The 19624-nt window shown below is 40.2% G+C and overlaps 3 protein-coding genes across 3 annotated transcripts in view; all 3 read left to right on the top strand.

Moving 5' to 3' along the window:
- The window catches only part of LOC128738880 (protein draper), a 95087-nt gene that overhangs the window by 21325 nt on the left and 54138 nt on the right, over window positions 1–19624 (top strand). The gene's annotated exons all lie outside the window — the stretch shown is intronic.
- On the top strand, window positions 1393–2378 carry LOC128736846 (solute carrier family 25 member 35-like). The gene is made up of 2 exons (XM_053831343.1): window positions 1393–2107; window positions 2176–2378. Exons 1-2 carry the CDS (start codon window positions 1393–1395, stop codon window positions 2376–2378), a joined length of 918 nt encoding a protein of 305 aa, XP_053687318.1.
- Window positions 12831–13841, top strand: LOC128736847 (solute carrier family 25 member 35-like). Its single transcript, XM_053831344.1, has 2 exons — window positions 12831–13560; window positions 13609–13841. Exons 1-2 carry the CDS (start codon window positions 12831–12833, stop codon window positions 13839–13841), a joined length of 963 nt encoding a protein of 320 aa, XP_053687319.1.

Genomic DNA, 19624 nt, shown 5'->3' on the forward strand with positions numbered 1-19624 from the left:
TGTTTACGATTAAATGGTGCGACGACTCTTAACGGAAAGTACCAGTAGTATTTATGTGATAATAGTTGCAGGATTGAAAACAAGTGCACCACGATAAATTTTTCCAACGACTTTGGCTAGTGTTATGTTTCAATTTAAGACTCGATAAGGAAACCCCAATCCTGCCTGACTAATGCCTTTTTCAGTACAGTTTTGTGCCTGCCTAGAAAGGGACGGCGTGAAGTTGAGATCATCATTAACCCACGATAAAGCCCGATAGCTCGTTTATATTATAGCTTTTATGCTTCTATAAGCACTGCCATTCGATTTGCTGTTGATGTGTTCGGCGAACATTTTCAGTGACAGTCAGCATTTTTTGACATCTTGAGATTAAAATTAACACTGATGTTGACACACAGGCACAGCTCTGTTCTGCTGTACAGCTAGCCCTTTAGCTGTACAATTCTATAGATAACTGAAGAAAGATAAGAACAATTGTTTTGTTTTTTACTACTTTGTATATAGTTTGTGGCACATATGATATTTCACTTCACTTGTCGGTGGTTTTGTTCAGTGCTCGCGTCGTCGTAACAGTAGACGGTGCACTTTATGCCACTTTAAATCACTGTAATAAGATTATTACGGTTTATTGCTACTTTAGGCATAACAGTCTTAGTTCATACATGAAAACCATACTTTGTCTGTTATGTGCACACCGACTGACTGTGCGTTGCGAGTTGAAGTAAAACAAAAATCCATGAAAGGTTGACTTTCCTGATCCACCAGAACAGAAACAGGTTCGGCGGGCCGGATAGAATGCCAGGGCATAAGCGATGTAGGACGAACGACTACAGAACATTGTATGAAAAAAAAACGAAAAATATACAAAAAGTAAAATGCGTAGAACCTCAATCGAGCGAACGCTGCCCCGTAGAGATTAAAATTCTTCTCCTACTGTTATATGTATATCCACCATGTGCATGAGTTCGTTAACTTTTTGATTTACTCTTCATTGTGAGGCCGCATTTTCCGATACTTTTATGGTCGTCTTTCATTGCAATAAAAATCTTTGGGATTGTGCCTGTATGACAATCATTCGCTTAATTTTAATATTCATTGAGTTTATGTGAGTTTATTGTTATGAAATCCGTTTTATAACCGTAATTTGTTGCGGTTTCTATCGACGATATCACGATCTGTTCTGTGTTACAATATGATACCATTGCATTACTAACATGTACTGCGTAGTCGATCCCTCATATAAAACCCACTCCGTTTATGAACGTGTTTGCTCATCGAACCTGTTTTTTTTCGTTCTACCATTTGAAAATCTCAACCAACCGAACGACAAACACATTACACAGCTGCAATTTTCTCGATTTCCCCCACACCAGTTTGACCGCACACCGCACGATGGAATTCCTCCTGGGCGGCCTGTCGTCCTGCTGCGCCGTACTGTTCACCAATCCGTTCGATGTGCTCAAGACGCGCCAACAACTGGAAGGCGAGCTGCTGGCCCGGGACAAGATGATGGGCAAGCGTGCCTACCGGGGCCTCTGGCAGTCGATCGTTTCCGTAGTGCAATCGGACGGACTACGGGGCCTTCATAAAGGACTTCCGGCAGCGGCGCTGTATCAGTTTTCGATGAACAGTGCCCGACTGGGAACCTATCATGTGGTGGAAAACCTGGGCTGGACGCGAAGTGACAACGCTCTGCTGCAACCCTTCCTGCCGGTGTTTTGGGGCAGCTTCGCGGGCATCATTGGTTCTACCACTTCCTGTCCGGTTTTCGTGGTGAAGACACAAATGCAGGCGGAAAGTGCTCGACATTATACGGCTAAGTTTCAACATCGACACAGCGGTACGGTGGGCGCTTTCGTGAAAATCTATAAGGAAAGTGGTGTTAGAGGATTGTATCGCGGCTATACTGCCCACTTGGCGCGGGTTTCGCTGGGATCCGCTGTCCAGATGGCTTCGTTTGCTGCTTGCAAAGATTACCTCGCAAAGTATGAAATGTTTCAAGATTCGGTGGTTCGCAAGGCACTGGCCAGTAGCGTCGTGGCTGGGTTCTTTGTAGCCGGACTGATGTGTCCCGTCGATGTGGTTCTGGCACGAATGACGAATCAAGGTATGCTGCTGCCAAAGTGGACCGTGTGAAAGACGGAACTAATAACGAGCGTGTATTGTTCATTGTAGGCGTAACGACCACCGGAAAGGGTCTCCTGTATGCCAATGTTTTCGATTGCTTTCTGAAAATCTATCGCACCGAAGGCACCCACGGACTGTACAAAGGATTCGTGCCCCTCTACGCACGGGTGGCACCTCATACGTTGCTGAATTTGACCTTCTGGGATTTTTTCAAAAGTTTGCACAGTCGCTATTACCGGAGTGGAAAATGAGGCATTTCACTGACTATAAAATCTAGCCATTCTTGTAATTTTGATAGTTAATGGGATAGAGTTTTAAATGTTAGTAAGAATGTAGCTTGAATACTTCATGCATTTACATACATGTTAACTGTATAGCAGTCCATTGACAAGCGTGCCCAAATATAAACAAAAGGTGGGACGCCCGACCTTTCAGAAAAATGTTTTGGCCTAATAAATGGAATAATCGTAGGATGGCGAATCTATCATTACTTATCACAAAAATACCGGCCGATTAGATTGAAAACTCCCGGACTTTCGGGTGCAATTGGATTTAAAAAGATTCCAATGTTGAAATTGGAATGAAAAGTAGACCTGGAACTGTACTAGAAATTGGAATTGAAATCGAATTTAACATAGGGCATTGAATTAGACTTCAATTTTCAATTATCTCTAATACCCGCTGCTCTAGCATTCTCGTCAACAACGCTCATCCAACGAACACGGGGTCTGCCTCAAAACCATTGGCCCCTGTCGGTTTCTCTGCTGGTCTCTCATTCGGCATCCTTGCTACGTGGCCAACCCATTGTAGCCTGCGTGTTTTAGTCGCCTCACAATATTCACATCTTACGCTCAAAAACAGCAAGAGCTCGCCGGTCGTTCTTCGTAGAGTAATGCCAGGAGAATAAACGTCTTATAGAGCGCGAGTATCGTTCGGAGTTGCAGGCTACGGGACCTCAACTGGCTACATAATCCGTAGAAGGCCCTTTTGGCCTTTTTTTATCGGTTTACATCGTTGTCACGCCTCACTAACGTACCAAGGTCGTCGACCACTTCAAAAGTATTCCCATCTATCACCACCGCAGTTCCAACACCCGAAGGGCTACCGCGCTCCAGCCACCACATACTTTGTTTTGGCAGAATTTATGGTAATCCCTATCCTCGCAGATTCCTCCTCGTTTAACTGAATCGTACGCCACCTTGAAGTCCATAAACAAATGATGAGTCTGTAAGTTGAATTCCCACAATTTATAGCGCATTTTCCTCAAGATGAAAATTTGGTCTGTCGTGGAGCGTTCCTATCGAAAACCGCACTGCTATTCACCGACAAAAATCTCCTGCAACGGCCTCAGTCTAACAAACAGAATGCGAGAGAGAATTTTGTATGCAGAATTGAGGAGAATAATACTCTGATAATTGCATGCATTCGAATCAATGGACCTTTTATTAAACCTTCCAACGAAATTGAATTCTACGTTAGACATTAAATTAGACCTGAATTTGAGCATGGACTTTTGGAGGATTCTCATATTTCGTCTTACTCTCTCACACATATTACCTCTTATGATTCTCTTTTTCTCCTTTCCAGTTCCGTAATTCACTTCTATTTTAATTTTTTCTTCTTTTCTGTACCATTTTCTAGGATTTTGCTCTTACTTTTACCTTATTCCTTCTTTTTTTCTCTTTTTCTTTCGTTTTTCTTCGTTCTTGATCCTGTTTTTTTTTCATTTTTTTGTAATTTTCTTTCCCATTTCTGCCTTTTCTCTTTCCTTTTCCGTTTCCAGTTTTCGTCTCTTTTCACTTTCCGGCTCCTCATTTTCCGTCTTCGTTTGTTCCGTTACTCCTATTTTAGATGCCCCCTTTTCTCTTCTCTTCTGTCACAATTTTTGACATTTTTTTGGGTCCCTGTGTTCGTTTGGTCTCCGGTTTTTCAATTTATTTCCTGTTTTTCTTTTTTCTTCTTCCAGTTTTACCCTTTTCTTTGTCCGTTTCTCCTGTTTTTCTTTTCCTCTCTTTTCTATTCCATTTCCCATTCTCATTTTGTCCCACAATAATTGTGTCTCACAAAAATTTCTCCTTTCATATTTCGTTTGACCTCTTTTTCTCGTTTTCCTCCTTTCTTCTCTCGATTTTCTTTTTCTCTCACTATCTCACCTTTCACTTTCTCACTTCACCCTTTTTTATTTCCGTTTTCCCACCATTTCTGTCACGTTTTTTTTCTTTTTCTGTCTTCCCCTCTTCCCTCTACTATTGTCTTGTTTTCCCTCCTTTTCTCTCGGTTTTCCTTTTTCTGGCCGTGGTTTCTTCTTTCTCTTGACTAAAGTTTTTTGATGCGTCTTAGTAGAATACGAAAACTGAAATTAAAAAAAAAGAAAACTTTTCCAAATTAAATTCTACTATTTATATTAATTCGCGACAGATACAACAGACAAATGAATATAAATAGTAAAATTTAATTGGAAAAGTTTTCTTTCTCTTGTTTTACTGTCCTATTTTTCGCCCTTTTCAGTCCTGAACAAAATTGTTCCGTTTTTCGTCTTTTTCCAGTCTCATTTTTTGTTTTATCGTCGGGTTATCTTATCTCTTATCTTATGCCACCCTAACGCAGCCAATACTTGAAGCCAATACTTTGGAAGGAAGGATGGAAAATGACGATTGCTTGAATCGATAATTTTTCCTGTCAACGGCCAGGCCAACTGCGCAGCATGTACCGCGGAGAGAATTCCAAAGAATCAAGTGGAATTAGAAATGATACTTAATTCCATTCAACTCATTGAAATCAAGGGGAAGGAATAAACATTTTTTGTTTTATTATCTGTTCCGCAGGGACCGAAACGGTTACATTTTTGCTGTACATTTGCCAGTATGCAGTGTCATGTCATAATCTCAGCCAATACCGTCGCTTCGTATTGTTTCTGTATCGAGAGAGCCTATCTCTTGATGTGTTGAAACTAGCTGGAATACGTACGTGATAATGAGCAAACATTCTTATTTCACTATGACCAGTCGAAAAAAATGTCACAGTATAGAAGTGACAGGCATTCGCCGCTAGCTGGAATAGTATGGACAAGCGATAGAGAATAAGGTGTAATTATTGATACGTTTTTCACCTGAAATTTATGTAATGAAAATTGTTGAATTTTTGCACGGCACGGTTTTGTGGTTGATCACTACTTTAAAGATCTTCTAAGATTAGATGCAGTAGAGTTCGTTTTCAATTTTGGGAACGTTCTGCTTTGATTCCGCATTATTTGGGAAAAAGCTGTAGGCATACGAATGAAGCAGCAAACGGGAATACCAAAAAACCACTACACCTTTTGTCATGCATGGTGCTAGAATGTTGAAGCGTGTCTCTGCCGCTCCGAAGTGTGTGCGACACGACGAGCAAGCAATGTTATCGTTATTCTGGCAATTCTTCTCGGTGTACTGTACAGTGCGTTACAGAACTTGTAAAGCCAAGTATTCATGTTTGAAATTCAAATTGGAAGGAGAGTGAAATGGAACAAAGGTGGAGTTAATAGTACTATTCGAAGGTTAGCAGAAAAGATTGCTACAATGTGATACTGGTCAACCAGTTGAAAAATTGTGATATTCATCGAACTGTTTGAATTTCGCTAATGTAGATCGACCCGCCTGGAGTTTTGTCGTGGCTGATCGTCCCGTTTCCCGCTTGGTTGGTGTTGGATCTACGATTGCTGTTTGGCCTGTTGTTTCCTGGGTTCAATTAAGCCGATTGGACCTAGACGTTGCTGCTGCTGTCGATCTGTTGACCTGGAGTTTCCTGTTGCTGTCTGGCCTGGTTTTTAGCCGATGGTTGGTGAGCCAAGCTTGACCCGATAGTTCGAAGTTCGTGTACACGTGTTATGAAGAAGATATTGTAAATTGGAGTGGTGTAACGTAGCAGAAGAATTGGACAAACAGGACTGACGAATTTGATTAAAGGACACCTTTTATTCTTTCTTTGTTCATAGCTATTTGAAGAGTTCCCCATTCTTATAAGTGTTTCTGTAAATTCGATTAAATTCCTCTGCGCACCGAATCCTTGAGATTCAAATGGGGAGTCTCATTCTCGCAACCTTATACTCCAATGGTGCTCATTTTCGTGGTCTCTTTAGAACTCTCATCGACTTCAGGCCTAGCGCAGACTCCTTCAGTAGACAGACCATAATTTGCGAAACACCGACGGTACTGGGATGCTCATTGATCCTGCCTACCGACTCCTGCTACCCCAACGCTACTGCCATCTTCAGATGACCGCCTATGTCATCAAATGACGTGACGCACCATTGTTGGTATCATGGATGCCACCGCAGTCAGCTTTCTTCAGTCGTCCCGGTCCTACGTGTGGGTGTGAACTTCAGATGTACTACCAGAACGTTCGTGGACTTTGGACTAAAATTGACGACTTCTTTCTGACGGCCACTGAACGTGACTACGACGTTGCGCTATTGACCGGAACCCGGCTCGGCAGTTGGGTTCAGAACTTTGTTCAGAAAAGTTGTAGATAATAACTAAGTAGCTCTTCAATCGTCCCATATATAGCTTTTTAAAATTTTACTTGGCTGAAACGTTACTATCAAATGAATCAGAATCCTATCAGTTCAATTGGCTCCATTGTTACACACTTAAACGGTAGTGATCTAGCGATTATTTTTGCAGACTGTAATCAGCCTGGTATAGTGTGGAAACGTATGGATGATGGTACCCCTGCTATTGATTTTCTACAGTTCAATATATCTGAAGCATGTTCGACGCTGTTGGATGGGTCCAGTTTACATAAGTTAAATTAACCATGTAATCAATACAAAAAGGTCGCCTGCTCAATTTGGCACTCGTTAATGACGCAAATTTTTGTGAATTATTTGAAGCGAGTGCACCTCTCGACTGTAACCACCCAGCGCTTGACATTTTTGTCAGTCTAACAAAGCCAGTCCAATCCGTCGACCGGGCGTTCCGAGTTTGGATCTCCACAGAGCTGATTTTGACTCACTGAGCGTTGCCGTTTCTCAAATTGACTGGGAATTTCTCTTCTATTCAGTCGGTAATCGCTCGTTTCGTTCTTTCCTTACCGAAGGCCAGCTCGAAAACCTCCTTGGACTAATCAGCGTCTCCGGCAGCTAAAAAGACAGCGCTCCTCGGCTCTGCTAAAAAACTGTAAACCGCGAAACTGTGACACCTTTCGAATGCAGAATAATCTTAGACGCAATGCCAAGTTATTTTGGTCGTTCATTTATACCAAACGTAAAGAAGTGGGTAATCTAACTGAAATCACGTATCGACACGTTGAAACTGCAATCAATAAGTTAAAATCCTGACCGAGTTGATCACGGAATTCTCTCAGAACAACTCAAAGAACAAAGAATCTCGTCTGCTCTTGTGGAATGGTCCCAATCTTATCTGGAGAACCGCAATCTGTGTGAAAATTGGATTGCAACTTTCAGCACAGTTTACGAATACCTCAGGAGTACCGCAAGGTAGCATCTTAGAACCACTGCTCTTTACGTTGTTCATCAATGATCCATATATCGCCGCTACTTCCGGATGGTTGCCGAAAGCTTTATAAAGATGACGTAAAAATATTCAAAGTCGTTTGAAATAGCCTGGATTGCGGTGAGCTCCAACAGCTCGTTGACGTTTTTTTCATAGCTAGTATCCGCAAAATTTACTGACCGTCAGCATCCAAAAGTGTTGCGTTATCTCCTTTCATCGGATGAAAAAGTCTATTATGTATTCCATCTTTCGATCGAAAACTTACCCAGTATTCAGTCTAACGTATTTCGCACCAAACGCTGCTCTGCTTTAATCAAAATAGAGTTTGCGTTTGACCGCAAAAAAGTCAGTATCAGTAAAACGAAAAACACACCCGGTGTGGTTTAAACACCGTTGTGCCTCGACGACGGTAGCCACCAGACTGTCAGCTTCTACACAATGCAGTCGATAACAGTCTATCTTCTCGTGTAGAAGCAAAGGGCAGTCATATTACAAATAATAACCGTCACCGGGGGAGCGTATCTGTGCGAAAGATGGAATGCTTGGACTGGTAGGACAAAACTAGATCTGAGACTAATTAATACATGGGTGTGGTATAGTTTAAATGCGTAAAGCACTCGAGTACTAATCGAGAAATTGTGGGTTGGAGTCCCACTGCCACGAACTAAACCCAATATATTTTTAGCCGCAGATCAAAAACTTGCCCAGTATTCAGTCTAACATTTTTCGCACCAAACGCTCCTCTGTTTTAATCAAAATATCTTTTTTAGTTCCCAAGATACAATAAAATCTTCCTTTGAGGAATCTCTTCCATATTAGACATCATCAACATCAATAACGGCCCTCTTGCCTTCTGACACACTATAATGCTAGAGAAAGGAAAAAATAGTTCAATTCTGTTCATGATAAAATGCACTTATTTACATTGCTACTTCTGCCATTGTAGTATCCTTATTTCTGTACATAATGAAGGACCTTTACACTGATGGCCATGATCGTGATCGTACAGAAACACTATTCATTTCTCTATGGTCGTACCAAACATTCCATAAAATGATCGTACCGAATCGTTTAGTTTTTGATGGTCGTACCGAACGGTGCAATATATGACCAAACAAAACCTATGTTCGTACCGAACCATCTCATGCATCTTTGGTCGTACCGAACCAATACTTCATTCAATAATAATTGTACTGAAACATTTCTCTTATTAACGGTTGTACCGGACTATATATATACGGTACTTCATACCGAATCATTTAATTTATGATGATTGTACCGAACCATTCTATTTAGGACCATATAGAACCATCCTAATTACAAATGGTCGTACCGAACCATTTGCTTCATCTATGGTCGTACCGAACCATATGCTTCACTCAATAATGATTGTACCGAATCATTTTTTTTTGTGATTAATGGGACCGAACCATATACTTCATTCAATAATGATTGTTCCGAATCATTTTTATTATCAATGGTCTTACCGAACCATATACTTCATCTAGTAATGATAGTACCAAATCATTTAATTCTTAATGGTCGTACCGAACCTTTCAATTTATGACCGTATAGAAACACCTTAATTACCAATGGTCGTACCGAACCATTTCATTCATCTATGGTCGTACCGAACCATATACTATACTCAATAATAACTGTACCGAATCATTTTTTTCTTATCAATGGTCGTACCATATACTTCATTCAACAATGATTGTACCGAATTATTTTTCTTATTAATGTCGTACCGAACCATATACTTCATCTAGTAATCATTTAATTTAAAATGGTTATACCGAACCATTTGATTTATGACCGTATAGAAACATCTTAATTACCAATGGTCGTACCCAACCATATATTTCTCTCAATAATAACTGTACCGAATCATTTTTTCTTATCAATGGTCGTAACGAACCATATACTTCATCTGCTGAATCATTTAATTTATAATGGTCGTACCGAATCTTTCAATTTATGACCATATAGAAACATCGTAATTGCCAATGGTCGTACCGAACCATTTCATTCATCGATGGTCGTACCGAACCATATACTTCTCTCAATAATAACTGTACTGAATTATTTTTTCTTATCAATGGTCGTACCGAACCATACACTTCATCTGCTGAATCATTTAATTTATAATGGTCGTACCGAATCTTTATATTTATGACCATATAGAAACATCGTAATTACCAATGGTCGTGCCGAACCATTTCATTTATCTATGGTCGTACCGAGCCATATACTTCACTCAATAATGGTTGTACCGAATTATTTTTCTTATTAATCGTCGTACCGAACCATATGATTCATCTAGTAATGATCATACCGAATCATTTAATTTATGATGGTCTTACTGAAACATTTAATTCGTGACCAAATAAAACCATTTTATTAACCTATGGTCGTATCGAACCATTTCATGCATATGAGGTCGTGTCCAAATTTTCTCCCATCAAACAAGTCAACTCATGTGAAACAAGTCTTTAATAAAAAATATCGCGTGTTGTATTCACTTCTACATGGAGCAACGCAATGTAATATTCTGCCTCAGGGGTACTCAGCCCCTACAACGAGGTCCTCAAATATTGGAACTTTTGCGCCTAATTGGTTGAAAATGGTTAAAAAATAAGGATTAGATTTTTGATCCCTCGTTCGCCAAGGGGCCGTACAGTTTCAAAAAAAGTTGAATTTTGAGCAAACCTTGAGATCTATATCATGTGATATTCAATAATTGGCCATGAAACAACTAACAAATGGCCCGGTTCTGTAAAGAAGAAGAACAGGACTTTCAAATGTAGTAAAAAAAAAATTGACGGCCATCTTGGATTTGGTCGCCATATTGGATTTTATTAAAAAAATCGCCGTTTTCACCATAAGCCCCCCGGCCGATTTTCATTTTTAAACCACCATTCGAAAGCTGAGAAAAAATGCCACAAGAAACATTCATAAAATTAGGTGTGCAATGGCATTAACTAAATAAAACAACCAGTTATTTGTAGCAAGGTTCACAATTTTCATATAATTACAGTGGACTCTCGGAAAAGTTAATCGATTGGGGAATGGGTCGATTAACTTTTCTGAAATATTAACTTTTCTGAGTAGTCCTAAGAGTCATTGAAAATGATAAATACAAAAGCGAAAAATATATTCTCGGACACAGAATACACATTTTTAAGTACCTGGAAGTTGTAATGTAGAGAAATATGTCGCAAGATCTTTATGAAATAATACTTAGTTCCTTTCAGTTAATTTAAAATAGTGAAAACAGTCAAAAGTAAAGATTTTTCGTAGTCTACGACAATGTTTTGATAATGTTCGCGATTATTTTTTGTTCCTGCTGTTTCTTATTTTGTATTTAAAATTCAATCTGAGTTTGCGCTTTTCCAGTAAGCTATCAAAAATCCAGAAGTAACTATGTGCCCGTATTGTATTATTGCTACAACTGTCCGGTACAAGAGTTTAATTTAATCCCAGTTATGATGAGACGCTGTATGAAGCTGTGAAAAGGCGACAATAAACCGAAAAAGGAAGAAATAAAGGTAGAAGGAAAACATACGTGTGTGTATGAACGCTTTGGACTACCAATAAATTCGAACTCTCAGAAAAGTTAAGGCAAAAATTAACTTTTTAAAGCGTTACATAAGAGCTAATATTCGCTTAACTTTTCTGAACAATTAACTTTTCACAGAGTTAACTTTTCCGAGAGTCCACTGTATTGTGATATTTCCAAAATTTACTATGAAACAAACTACACGCGACACGGTTTTGTAAGGAGAAGAAATAGGGTTTATAAACGAAGTGAAAAAAGATTGGCGGCCATCTTAGATTTGACCGCCACGTTGGATTTTATCAAAAAGTCGCCGTTTTCGCCAGACTTAGCTTTAACTAGCCCACCTCGTGCTGCAAACAGAAACGAAACGGATTTTCTTGAGTTTTCCATTATCACGCAATCAAAAACTGGGCTTAAAATTTAAAACGAACATACCTAAATTGGTTTTTGATTAGACTCGAAACAGGATTTGAAATCGGACTTTGAGTTGAGTTTGAAAGCATTCAAAATTGGACATGAAATCGGACTTGAAAATGTAATTGACGTTGGACTTCAAACTTCAAAGTTTAAATTAGACTTGGCAATGGATAAATTAAGCATGACGTTCGAATTGAAAGTGAACTTCAAAATAAATATAAATTAGATTCAAGTCGCACTTGAAATTGTATTTGGAATTGAACTTAAAACTAGACTTGAAATTGGTCTTAAAATTACCGTTGAAATTGGGCATGAAATTAGAATTGAATTTGGACTTAAATTTGGGCTTGAATTAAGCTTGAAAAGTAATTTGAAATTTAACTCATAACTAAACTAGAAACTAGAACTATTTTTACACAATTAATTTACTTGTTGCAATAATAGTAACTGATTAAAAAAAATTGCGAACTTCTTGGTTACAGAAATAATAAATTTTAAAGAGAAGGTGGGGACGCGCCCCAGTCTGTCCCTGCCAGGGCACGCCAGTGCTAGTCCAACAAGTACTCTCAACACTGTTTATTTAATGATTAGTACTCCCAGGAAAACATAGACTGAAGTGTGACAGGTTTTAAACCAAACTATTCTGTTGATTTATTGTCGATAACGATCAGACCAACAATAAATAAGCGGATGAACTTTACCTATACCTAGTAGATCAGATAGAAGCGTTAGAGTCGTTTGCCCTTTTTCTCATTCTAACCTAGATTCTAACTGGCTCGCCAAATCGCCTAACAAATTTCACCCAGACAAACACACCGTAATCACTCAAAGCACACCTTATTTCCCGAGAAGTAATCTAACCTCAACATCGACTTCCACTCCTAAACAATCACGCAGTTGTTTGCAAGCTCCAATCGCTCAAGTACTTTTTTGCTATCTAAAAATCCTGCGATAAGATAACGAATTCTCCTAAAGAAGCTATAATAATAGAATGGCCAAACTAACTCACTCTCTGCCCTTTATCTGTCACATCGATAAACCAGATCCTCTCTTCAACGATTGTGTTTTGCTCTGGTTTACTCCTGAGCTAATGAGTTGCGTGGCCATTCTTTTATTATAGCTTCTTTAAATCCTCCTCCTAATAATGTAGATTACAGAATCGCTCTGTCGCCAGTTTGACGATTCGCGTACGCCCGTCCGCAACCTACTGACTGCAGTAGTCCGCACACCGCACGATGGAATTCCTCCTGGGCGGCCTCTCATCCTGCTGCGCCGTTCTCTTCACCAATCCGTTCGATGTGCTCAAGACGCGCCAACAGCTGGAAGGGGAGCTGCTAGCGAAGAACAGCATCGGTAAGCGAGCCTACCGAGGCCTCTGGCAATCGATTGTGTCCGTGGTGCAGTCGGACGGACTACGGGGACTGCAGAAAGGTCTTCCGGCAGCGGCTCTGTATCAACTGTCGATGAACAGCGTGCGGCTGGGAACGTACCAAACGGTGGACAACCTGGGCTGGACGCGAAGTGACAACGCACTGTTGACGCCTTTTTTGTCGGTGTTTTGGGGTGGCTTCGCGGGCGTCATCGGTGCTACGGTTTCCTGTCCGGTTTACGTGGTGAAGACGCAGCTGCAAGCCGTTAGTTCCGGAGCCTATACGGCTAAGTTTCAGCACAGACACAGCGGCACTGTTGCCGCTTTCGTTAACATGTATAAAGATAGTGGCATAAAAGGACTGTACCGTGGATACACGGCAAATTTGGCACGTGTTTCGATTGGATCCTCAACCCAGATGGCATCGTTTGTGGCTTGCAAAAATTTCTTTACGAAATATGAAATGTTCCAGGAGTCTGTGGTTTTGACAGCGTTGGCCGCCAGTACGGTGGCAGGATTCTTCACCTCGGTACTGATGTCGCCCTGTGACGTAGTTACAACTCGTATGACCAATCAAGGTGAACCCCGATTGTGCGGTAGGACCGTTTTTCTCTAAACTACTTATCTGTTGTCATCAATTTCAGGTGTCTCGGCCACCGGTAAAGGGGTCCTGTATGCGAATATTGTCGATTGTTTTGTTAAAATCTATCGTGCCGAAGGCATTCACGGCATGTATAAGGGGTTCGTGCCGCTGTACGTACGGGTAGCGCCCCACACGGTGCTGAATTTGACCTTCTGGGAGTTTTTTAAGAATCTTTACAATGAATATTCGAGTAGAACTAGTAGCAAATTGAAGGTTGTAAAATGTGACAGATAACGTTTGCATGTGTGTGCGAATAGATCTGGTTTTCTTTCTCGTTCGATAGCAGTATGCCATGCAACGCGACGTACTACAGGGTTGTTACAACAATATTGTACTTTAGCAAATTAATTGTTCAGAACTAGGTTCAGGGTAAACTCTTTTTTGTTGTTTGCTTATTAGAATTAGTTTCAGCTGGTTTACTCTGGTAAATAATCTCAAATAATGGCTGCTCTACAGCTACGCGGAACACAGTACAAGTAATAAAAATAAATGGACCAATAATGATGACTTTTTCTTTTATTAGGCATCGACTATTCCCGATTGTGTGAGTTTGGTTTGATAAAGTTCTGTACTCCTGGGGCGCATTGAACGCGCGTGATTATTTCATTCTTTCAAACAGTCACGCATTGTGCTTGAACCGGCTGGAAACGGGGAGGTTTATCATTATTCTTTCATCTCCCATAAAGAGACAATAGGCAAAATTGTACTATATACGGATTACAACAATACAGCCTGTAATTTATAGGAGCTATTCACTGATATGAATTGAACATGAATTTAGTTTTATAATTGTAGATTACTTTTCTGCAATTAGATTTAAATTACTCGAAACAATTTTCATCAATGATCATGAACTAACTAACATTCACATGCAAATTGTCACAGTATCATCGTGAGATGAATCGCTTAATTTGTGACTTCCTCGCCAGACTGTGATTACAGGTCTGTATCAATATTATTGCAGGATGCCATTTATCTACACATATCATGTTATCTTTGTTTCTTTGTTTTTCTCCGGGACGGGAACGCAGAGCAAAGACTGATTATGTGAGTGATTCATGCTATTCGCAGGCACAGCCGTCAGTGCACCACAATTTGCACATGCATTGGAATGCGTTGTCATTGGCAACAAAGTAAACATGGTCGACTTTACTACTCGTCGGGTTTGCTTTTCATCATTCAGAGTCTTCATCAGAGCTCTGTGACTGTTCCCGCATAAGGATGAATTGAAAAACAAATCACATCTTGGAGGAAGGGCTTCCAGGCTACCATCATCATGTTCATTCAACGCCCAAGTACGGAATAATTGGCTTCAATTATTACGATTCACTTGAATGCGGGTCGAAAAGCATAATGCAAAATCTGGGTATTATTAATAGAGCAATGAAATCATTGACTGCTTCACATGGACTGTTAGCACGAAAGCGTGATATCTCATTTCCACTATATTGTACATAAATGTACAAACGATGAAAATATCCCCGCATTCGAAGGTTGATAACCGATAACTGGCAATATGACAGCAATTATAGTGTAATGTCGTATTGGCGAAAAACCCCAAAATCATTACCCTATTTGAAAGGCTTTGGATGTTTCAAATCGAAAACTAAATGGTTTTTTTGATAAATTTTTCGAATTGCCGTCATTACCGGTGTTTTGTTTATGTTTCAACACTAACTGAGTGAGCGATCTTACTCGGGGTTTCTTTTGTCTTTCAGCCACTTGTAACAAATGTACAAGTTGCAACGAAAATTCTCATAATGCAAGAAACAAAACCCGTTTCAAAACTTCGTTTGAATGTCTCTACTACCTTTCCCTACTAACTAACACAGCTGTTACAAAGTAGTTGTGGCAACTGATATATGACTAATTCTGGCCATAAATAAGTTGATGTATAACAAGAAGCTTAGCACTAGCGCTGCTTGGGTTGTCAGTCCCCCTCTTTTGTCCCCAAACCACTTGTAAATCTGACTTCTTGTCGGTACCTCCCCTTAGTCAATGGTCAGCCTATGCTACCCTTTCAGTAATACCCTCTTGTCATCCAGCCACTTGTACAACCGGTATCGGTTCAAATATAAGAGAAACGCACCCCCTCCTGTTGGCTCCTTCTGTCACGTAGTCAATTATGCATTCGTTTACTCTCTGAAAATCCCTACACTGGAAGAGAAACAAATCCTTTTTCGATATGTTGCTCATCTAACTGCCTGCATTCGAAATTTCTCCGCCGTTGAACCATTTGAACAGTGTAGGATTTTTATGAACATGACTTCGAATATTCGATAAAACATTTCTGTTAGTTGAATTTTATAATTAAACAAGTAAACAGATAATAAAATAATCAGGCAACCTTCCCCTCCGTGTGATTCACACGACTGCCGGGATCTTTCAGTTGGTCCTTGAATTTCGGGACCAGTTGTTCGTTGTTCGAAAATATCAGAAGGTCGTCGGAATAAACCGCAACTATGATGATCGACTTGTCGTCAATACACAATATACACGGATTAGACTAACCCAAATCTTCTCCAAGCATTGCTTGAAAGTATCCCCAGACAACCCTTCAGTGCTTCCTAGTTTGCCTAGCATGTACCTAATCCCATGCATAGAAGTCAAGGGGATTCAAATCAGACGAAGAGGTAGGCCACTCTTTCTCGAAGAAATAAAATCCGGAAAATTGTCCCCAAACCAAGCCTGTGTAGCTTTCGCCTGGTGAGACGGTGCAGAATCTTGTTGGAAGCAGTACAATATTATCAAAATATTATCGAAACACCTGGTTCAATGAACAGCAGTCGAAGCTTCCAACTTTTGGAGAAACACAAACTTGCAAGCTGTGTCGACATTTGCGTACACTCTAACGAAAAATATGCAGACACATCTGTGATTAACCCATTTAAAAAAAAAAGTCCAAAAATCACTGACAGTTATTACTACTCTCCCTGTAGACACGGTACCCGTTGGTTCCTGCTGCATGTCCAACGATCAACGATGCGCACGGTCTCAAACACATGCAACCAGATCTAGGTCTCTTTCCGGAGAATTTTTCTTCTGGTGTAAATGATGCAAGCCCTTTTTAGTCGGCGATCGATTGATCAGAAATTTTACCGTTCCATCTTCCAAAAAGTTTTATACAGACCAGCATCGAATAGAAGACATCGTGTCCGCTTAACAATGGAACGGTAAACCAATCTGTTCCGGGTTGTATGACATGCTGGTTTTATAATGAATGCCACATTTTCACAAGATATTTCTTCATGTTTTGGTTGACATAGTCTGTGCCGTTGTCAGTCCTCAGTCAGTCTGCTTCTCAACATAAGCTTGAAAAATCTTGAGAGCAATGCAGCACTTCTGTTTTCATCCACCGAAAGTACACGAAGCGCTCCTACACGTTCAGGTGTAAGCGGTTGGTCAGCAGTGAGGATGGTCACAGAGTCCTTCGTACTGCCCGAAAATTCACCACCGATAGTAATTGCGGCCAGTCAGTCTCGCCGTGTAACAGTTTTGCCACAAACAAAGCTTGTTGGACGTTGCGTCGACGTTCTAAGGTATCTAGACCAAGCAAGCGACCGCGATCGGGATACGGAGGTAGATTTTCCGGGTCGCACCAAGGCAAACTACGCAGGGCCAATCTTATGAACCTTCTCTGCACTCGTTCAATTCCAATAGAGTTGGTGCGGAGTCCAAATTAGGCACACATTTTCGAGAAGGGGACGAACTAAGGCGCAATACAGGGCTTTAAGGCAGTGTGAGTCTTTAAAATCTCGTCCAAGTCGCTTTTGAGATTATCGTTGTACGGTGACGATCGAAAGTTAGTTTCGGATCGAGAATCACACCAAGGTCATTCACGTGCTCAACCCTTTTTAGTACCTGGTCGTCAATTTTGTAGCCGAAAATTTAATACGGTGAAACGTCATAACCTCGCATTTAGAAACGCTGATAGAAATACGAGCGTAACCATGTAACAAACTGTTGCGAAACACCTAGTCGTAATATTTTATCAAGCAATATGCGATGATTGGTGCGATCGAAGGCAGCTTTTAAATCAGTATATACAGTACTGGACAAAATAATGTGCGCACTTACCACATCTTGAAACTTTCATGCTTTTCTCATTATTTATAGTAGATAACTATTCACAGTGATCGAACAAAAATTAGCTTTATAGATGTACTTTCAGAAGATGTTTTATACAGAGGCTTTATACTCCAGAGGTTTGTCGATATATTTTTGAGCAAATTTAAGACGTTTGATCCTATACAAATTAATATTACTTAAAAACAAATATTGAATATGAAATAAACAAACCTGTAACATTTCGGATAAATGGCCTTCGTTGAGCAAATCCATTTTTCCCATTTCCTTCAGTCTTCTACGAACAGTTCGTTCGGAAATATTTATATCGTATTTTCTCGGATTACTCGGCTGATAGAGAACGGATCTTTAGCCACTTTTCGACGAATCAGGCGATCATCACTGGTTGTAGTCCTCCGCTTTCTTTCTCTTTCAGTCCGGTCTTTCAAGCTTCCAAGTTCCTCATATTTTTCAATGTTTTTCGTACTCCTGCCTCACTAATTTCATATCTTCGAGCAATTTCTCTATTCGAGAAACCTTCCTTACGATTTTTAACGGTAAGTTTACGGATATCTTCACAAATTTGATTTTTTGACATCGTACCAAATAAAAACGCGCACCAGTAATGAAAAATCAATCACAAACAATTTGTTTTGACACTTCGCTGCAGTGTGATGGCGAGGAAACTATTCGTATGCAGTAGGCGGCGTTGTGCAGTCATTATATTAGTAGCGCGTACTTTATTATGACCAACTAAAAATTGACTTTTTCTAGAACTATACAATAGCTTGATCAAAATAGCTAATGTTTATATATAACGATACATAAATCGTTTAAAGCATTGAAAATACTACAATTTGTCCAAATATACCGAGTTCATATGTTTGACAATAAAAAAGATACCGCGTGTTATATAGTATGAGACCGGGTGCGTACTTTATATTGTCCAATACTGTATCACGTCTACTAGCACCTTGCGCTCCATTTCAGTAATGCAATTGGAAGTAAAGTCAAGTAGGTTCGTCGTAACAGAGCCACGCCAGCCACGAATCCATGTTAGTTAGAAGAAATGTAATGTTTAGTGCTACGAATTAAAGCGTCGCTCACGATTATTTCAAGTAATTTGGACGCGGCGGACAAACTAGTAATACCACGATAGTTGCTGACATTTCGGCGATCTCCACTTTTGAATACCGGCAACATGAACGAATGCTTCCAAATGTCCGGGATTATGATAACACCAAGAAATTTAATGCTAACCGAAGCCCCGTCGGAGGGATTCAACTGCGAGAAGGCTTTCGATCTGTTCGGCCCAGTAAGCAACCAAACAGGACACGAAAGCATAATATAGTGCCCGAAAGTTGTACAATCTTAGCTTCTTACGAAGTACAAAGGCCACATCCCCATGGACGACGAAACGTACACGAAGATGGATTATGGGCATCTTCGCGGACAAAAGTTCTTAATATAAAGCTACTGATCGAAGTGATGTTCCTAGCAAGTTCAAATTCGTTTTTGCCGATACATTCACAGGAGAGATAATAGTCTGGTAAGGTATTTCAGGGTGTCAATTTCCTGGAAAAAGCTGGAAAATCAAGGAATATCAGAGAATTCATTTACGGTTCAGGGAAATCAGGGAATTTCGAAATTCAATCAGGGAAATTTTACTCACTCGGCAATAATTGTTTATCAACTCCGGAATCGAGGTCATTTCCGTCCGTGTAAAATATACGCAGCTTGGTTGAAACTTGGCCCATGTGTGGATTTTTTTTTATTTGTTTTGCGCCGTACAATTGTTTGACTTCACTCGCTGTAGTGCTCGAAATCACTATCAGACCTCACGTATTCCACGGCACCGACGGAATTTGCAAAATTCGAGCCGTGTCCTCTTTTAAAAATGGCAAATGAGGCCAGCCAACCACTCCTCTGGCATTGGTTGCTAATTACCTTCT

The sequence above is a fragment of the Sabethes cyaneus genome, chromosome 2, assembly GCF_943734655.1.
Source record: "Sabethes cyaneus chromosome 2, idSabCyanKW18_F2, whole genome shotgun sequence".
Taxonomy (NCBI): domain Eukaryota; kingdom Metazoa; phylum Arthropoda; class Insecta; order Diptera; family Culicidae; genus Sabethes; species Sabethes cyaneus.

What these genes read in the sequence shown, in the direction of transcription:
- LOC128736846 (XM_053831343.1), top strand. Translation starts at nt 1,393, where the DNA reads ATGGAATTCCTCCTGGGCGGCCTGTCGTCCTGCTGCGCCGTACTGTTC. An exon ending in GGCACGAATGACGAATCAAG is followed by an intron (nt 2,108 to 2,175) that starts GTATGCTGCTGC and finishes TGTTCATTGTAG; the next exon opens with GCGTAACGACCACCGGAAAG.
- LOC128736847 (XM_053831344.1), top strand. Translation starts at nt 12,831, where the DNA reads ATGGAATTCCTCCTGGGCGGCCTCTCATCCTGCTGCGCCGTTCTCTTC. An exon ending in AGGTGAACCCCGATTGTGCG is followed by an intron (nt 13,561 to 13,608) that starts GTAGGACCGTTT and finishes CATCAATTTCAG; the next exon opens with GTGTCTCGGCCACCGGTAAA.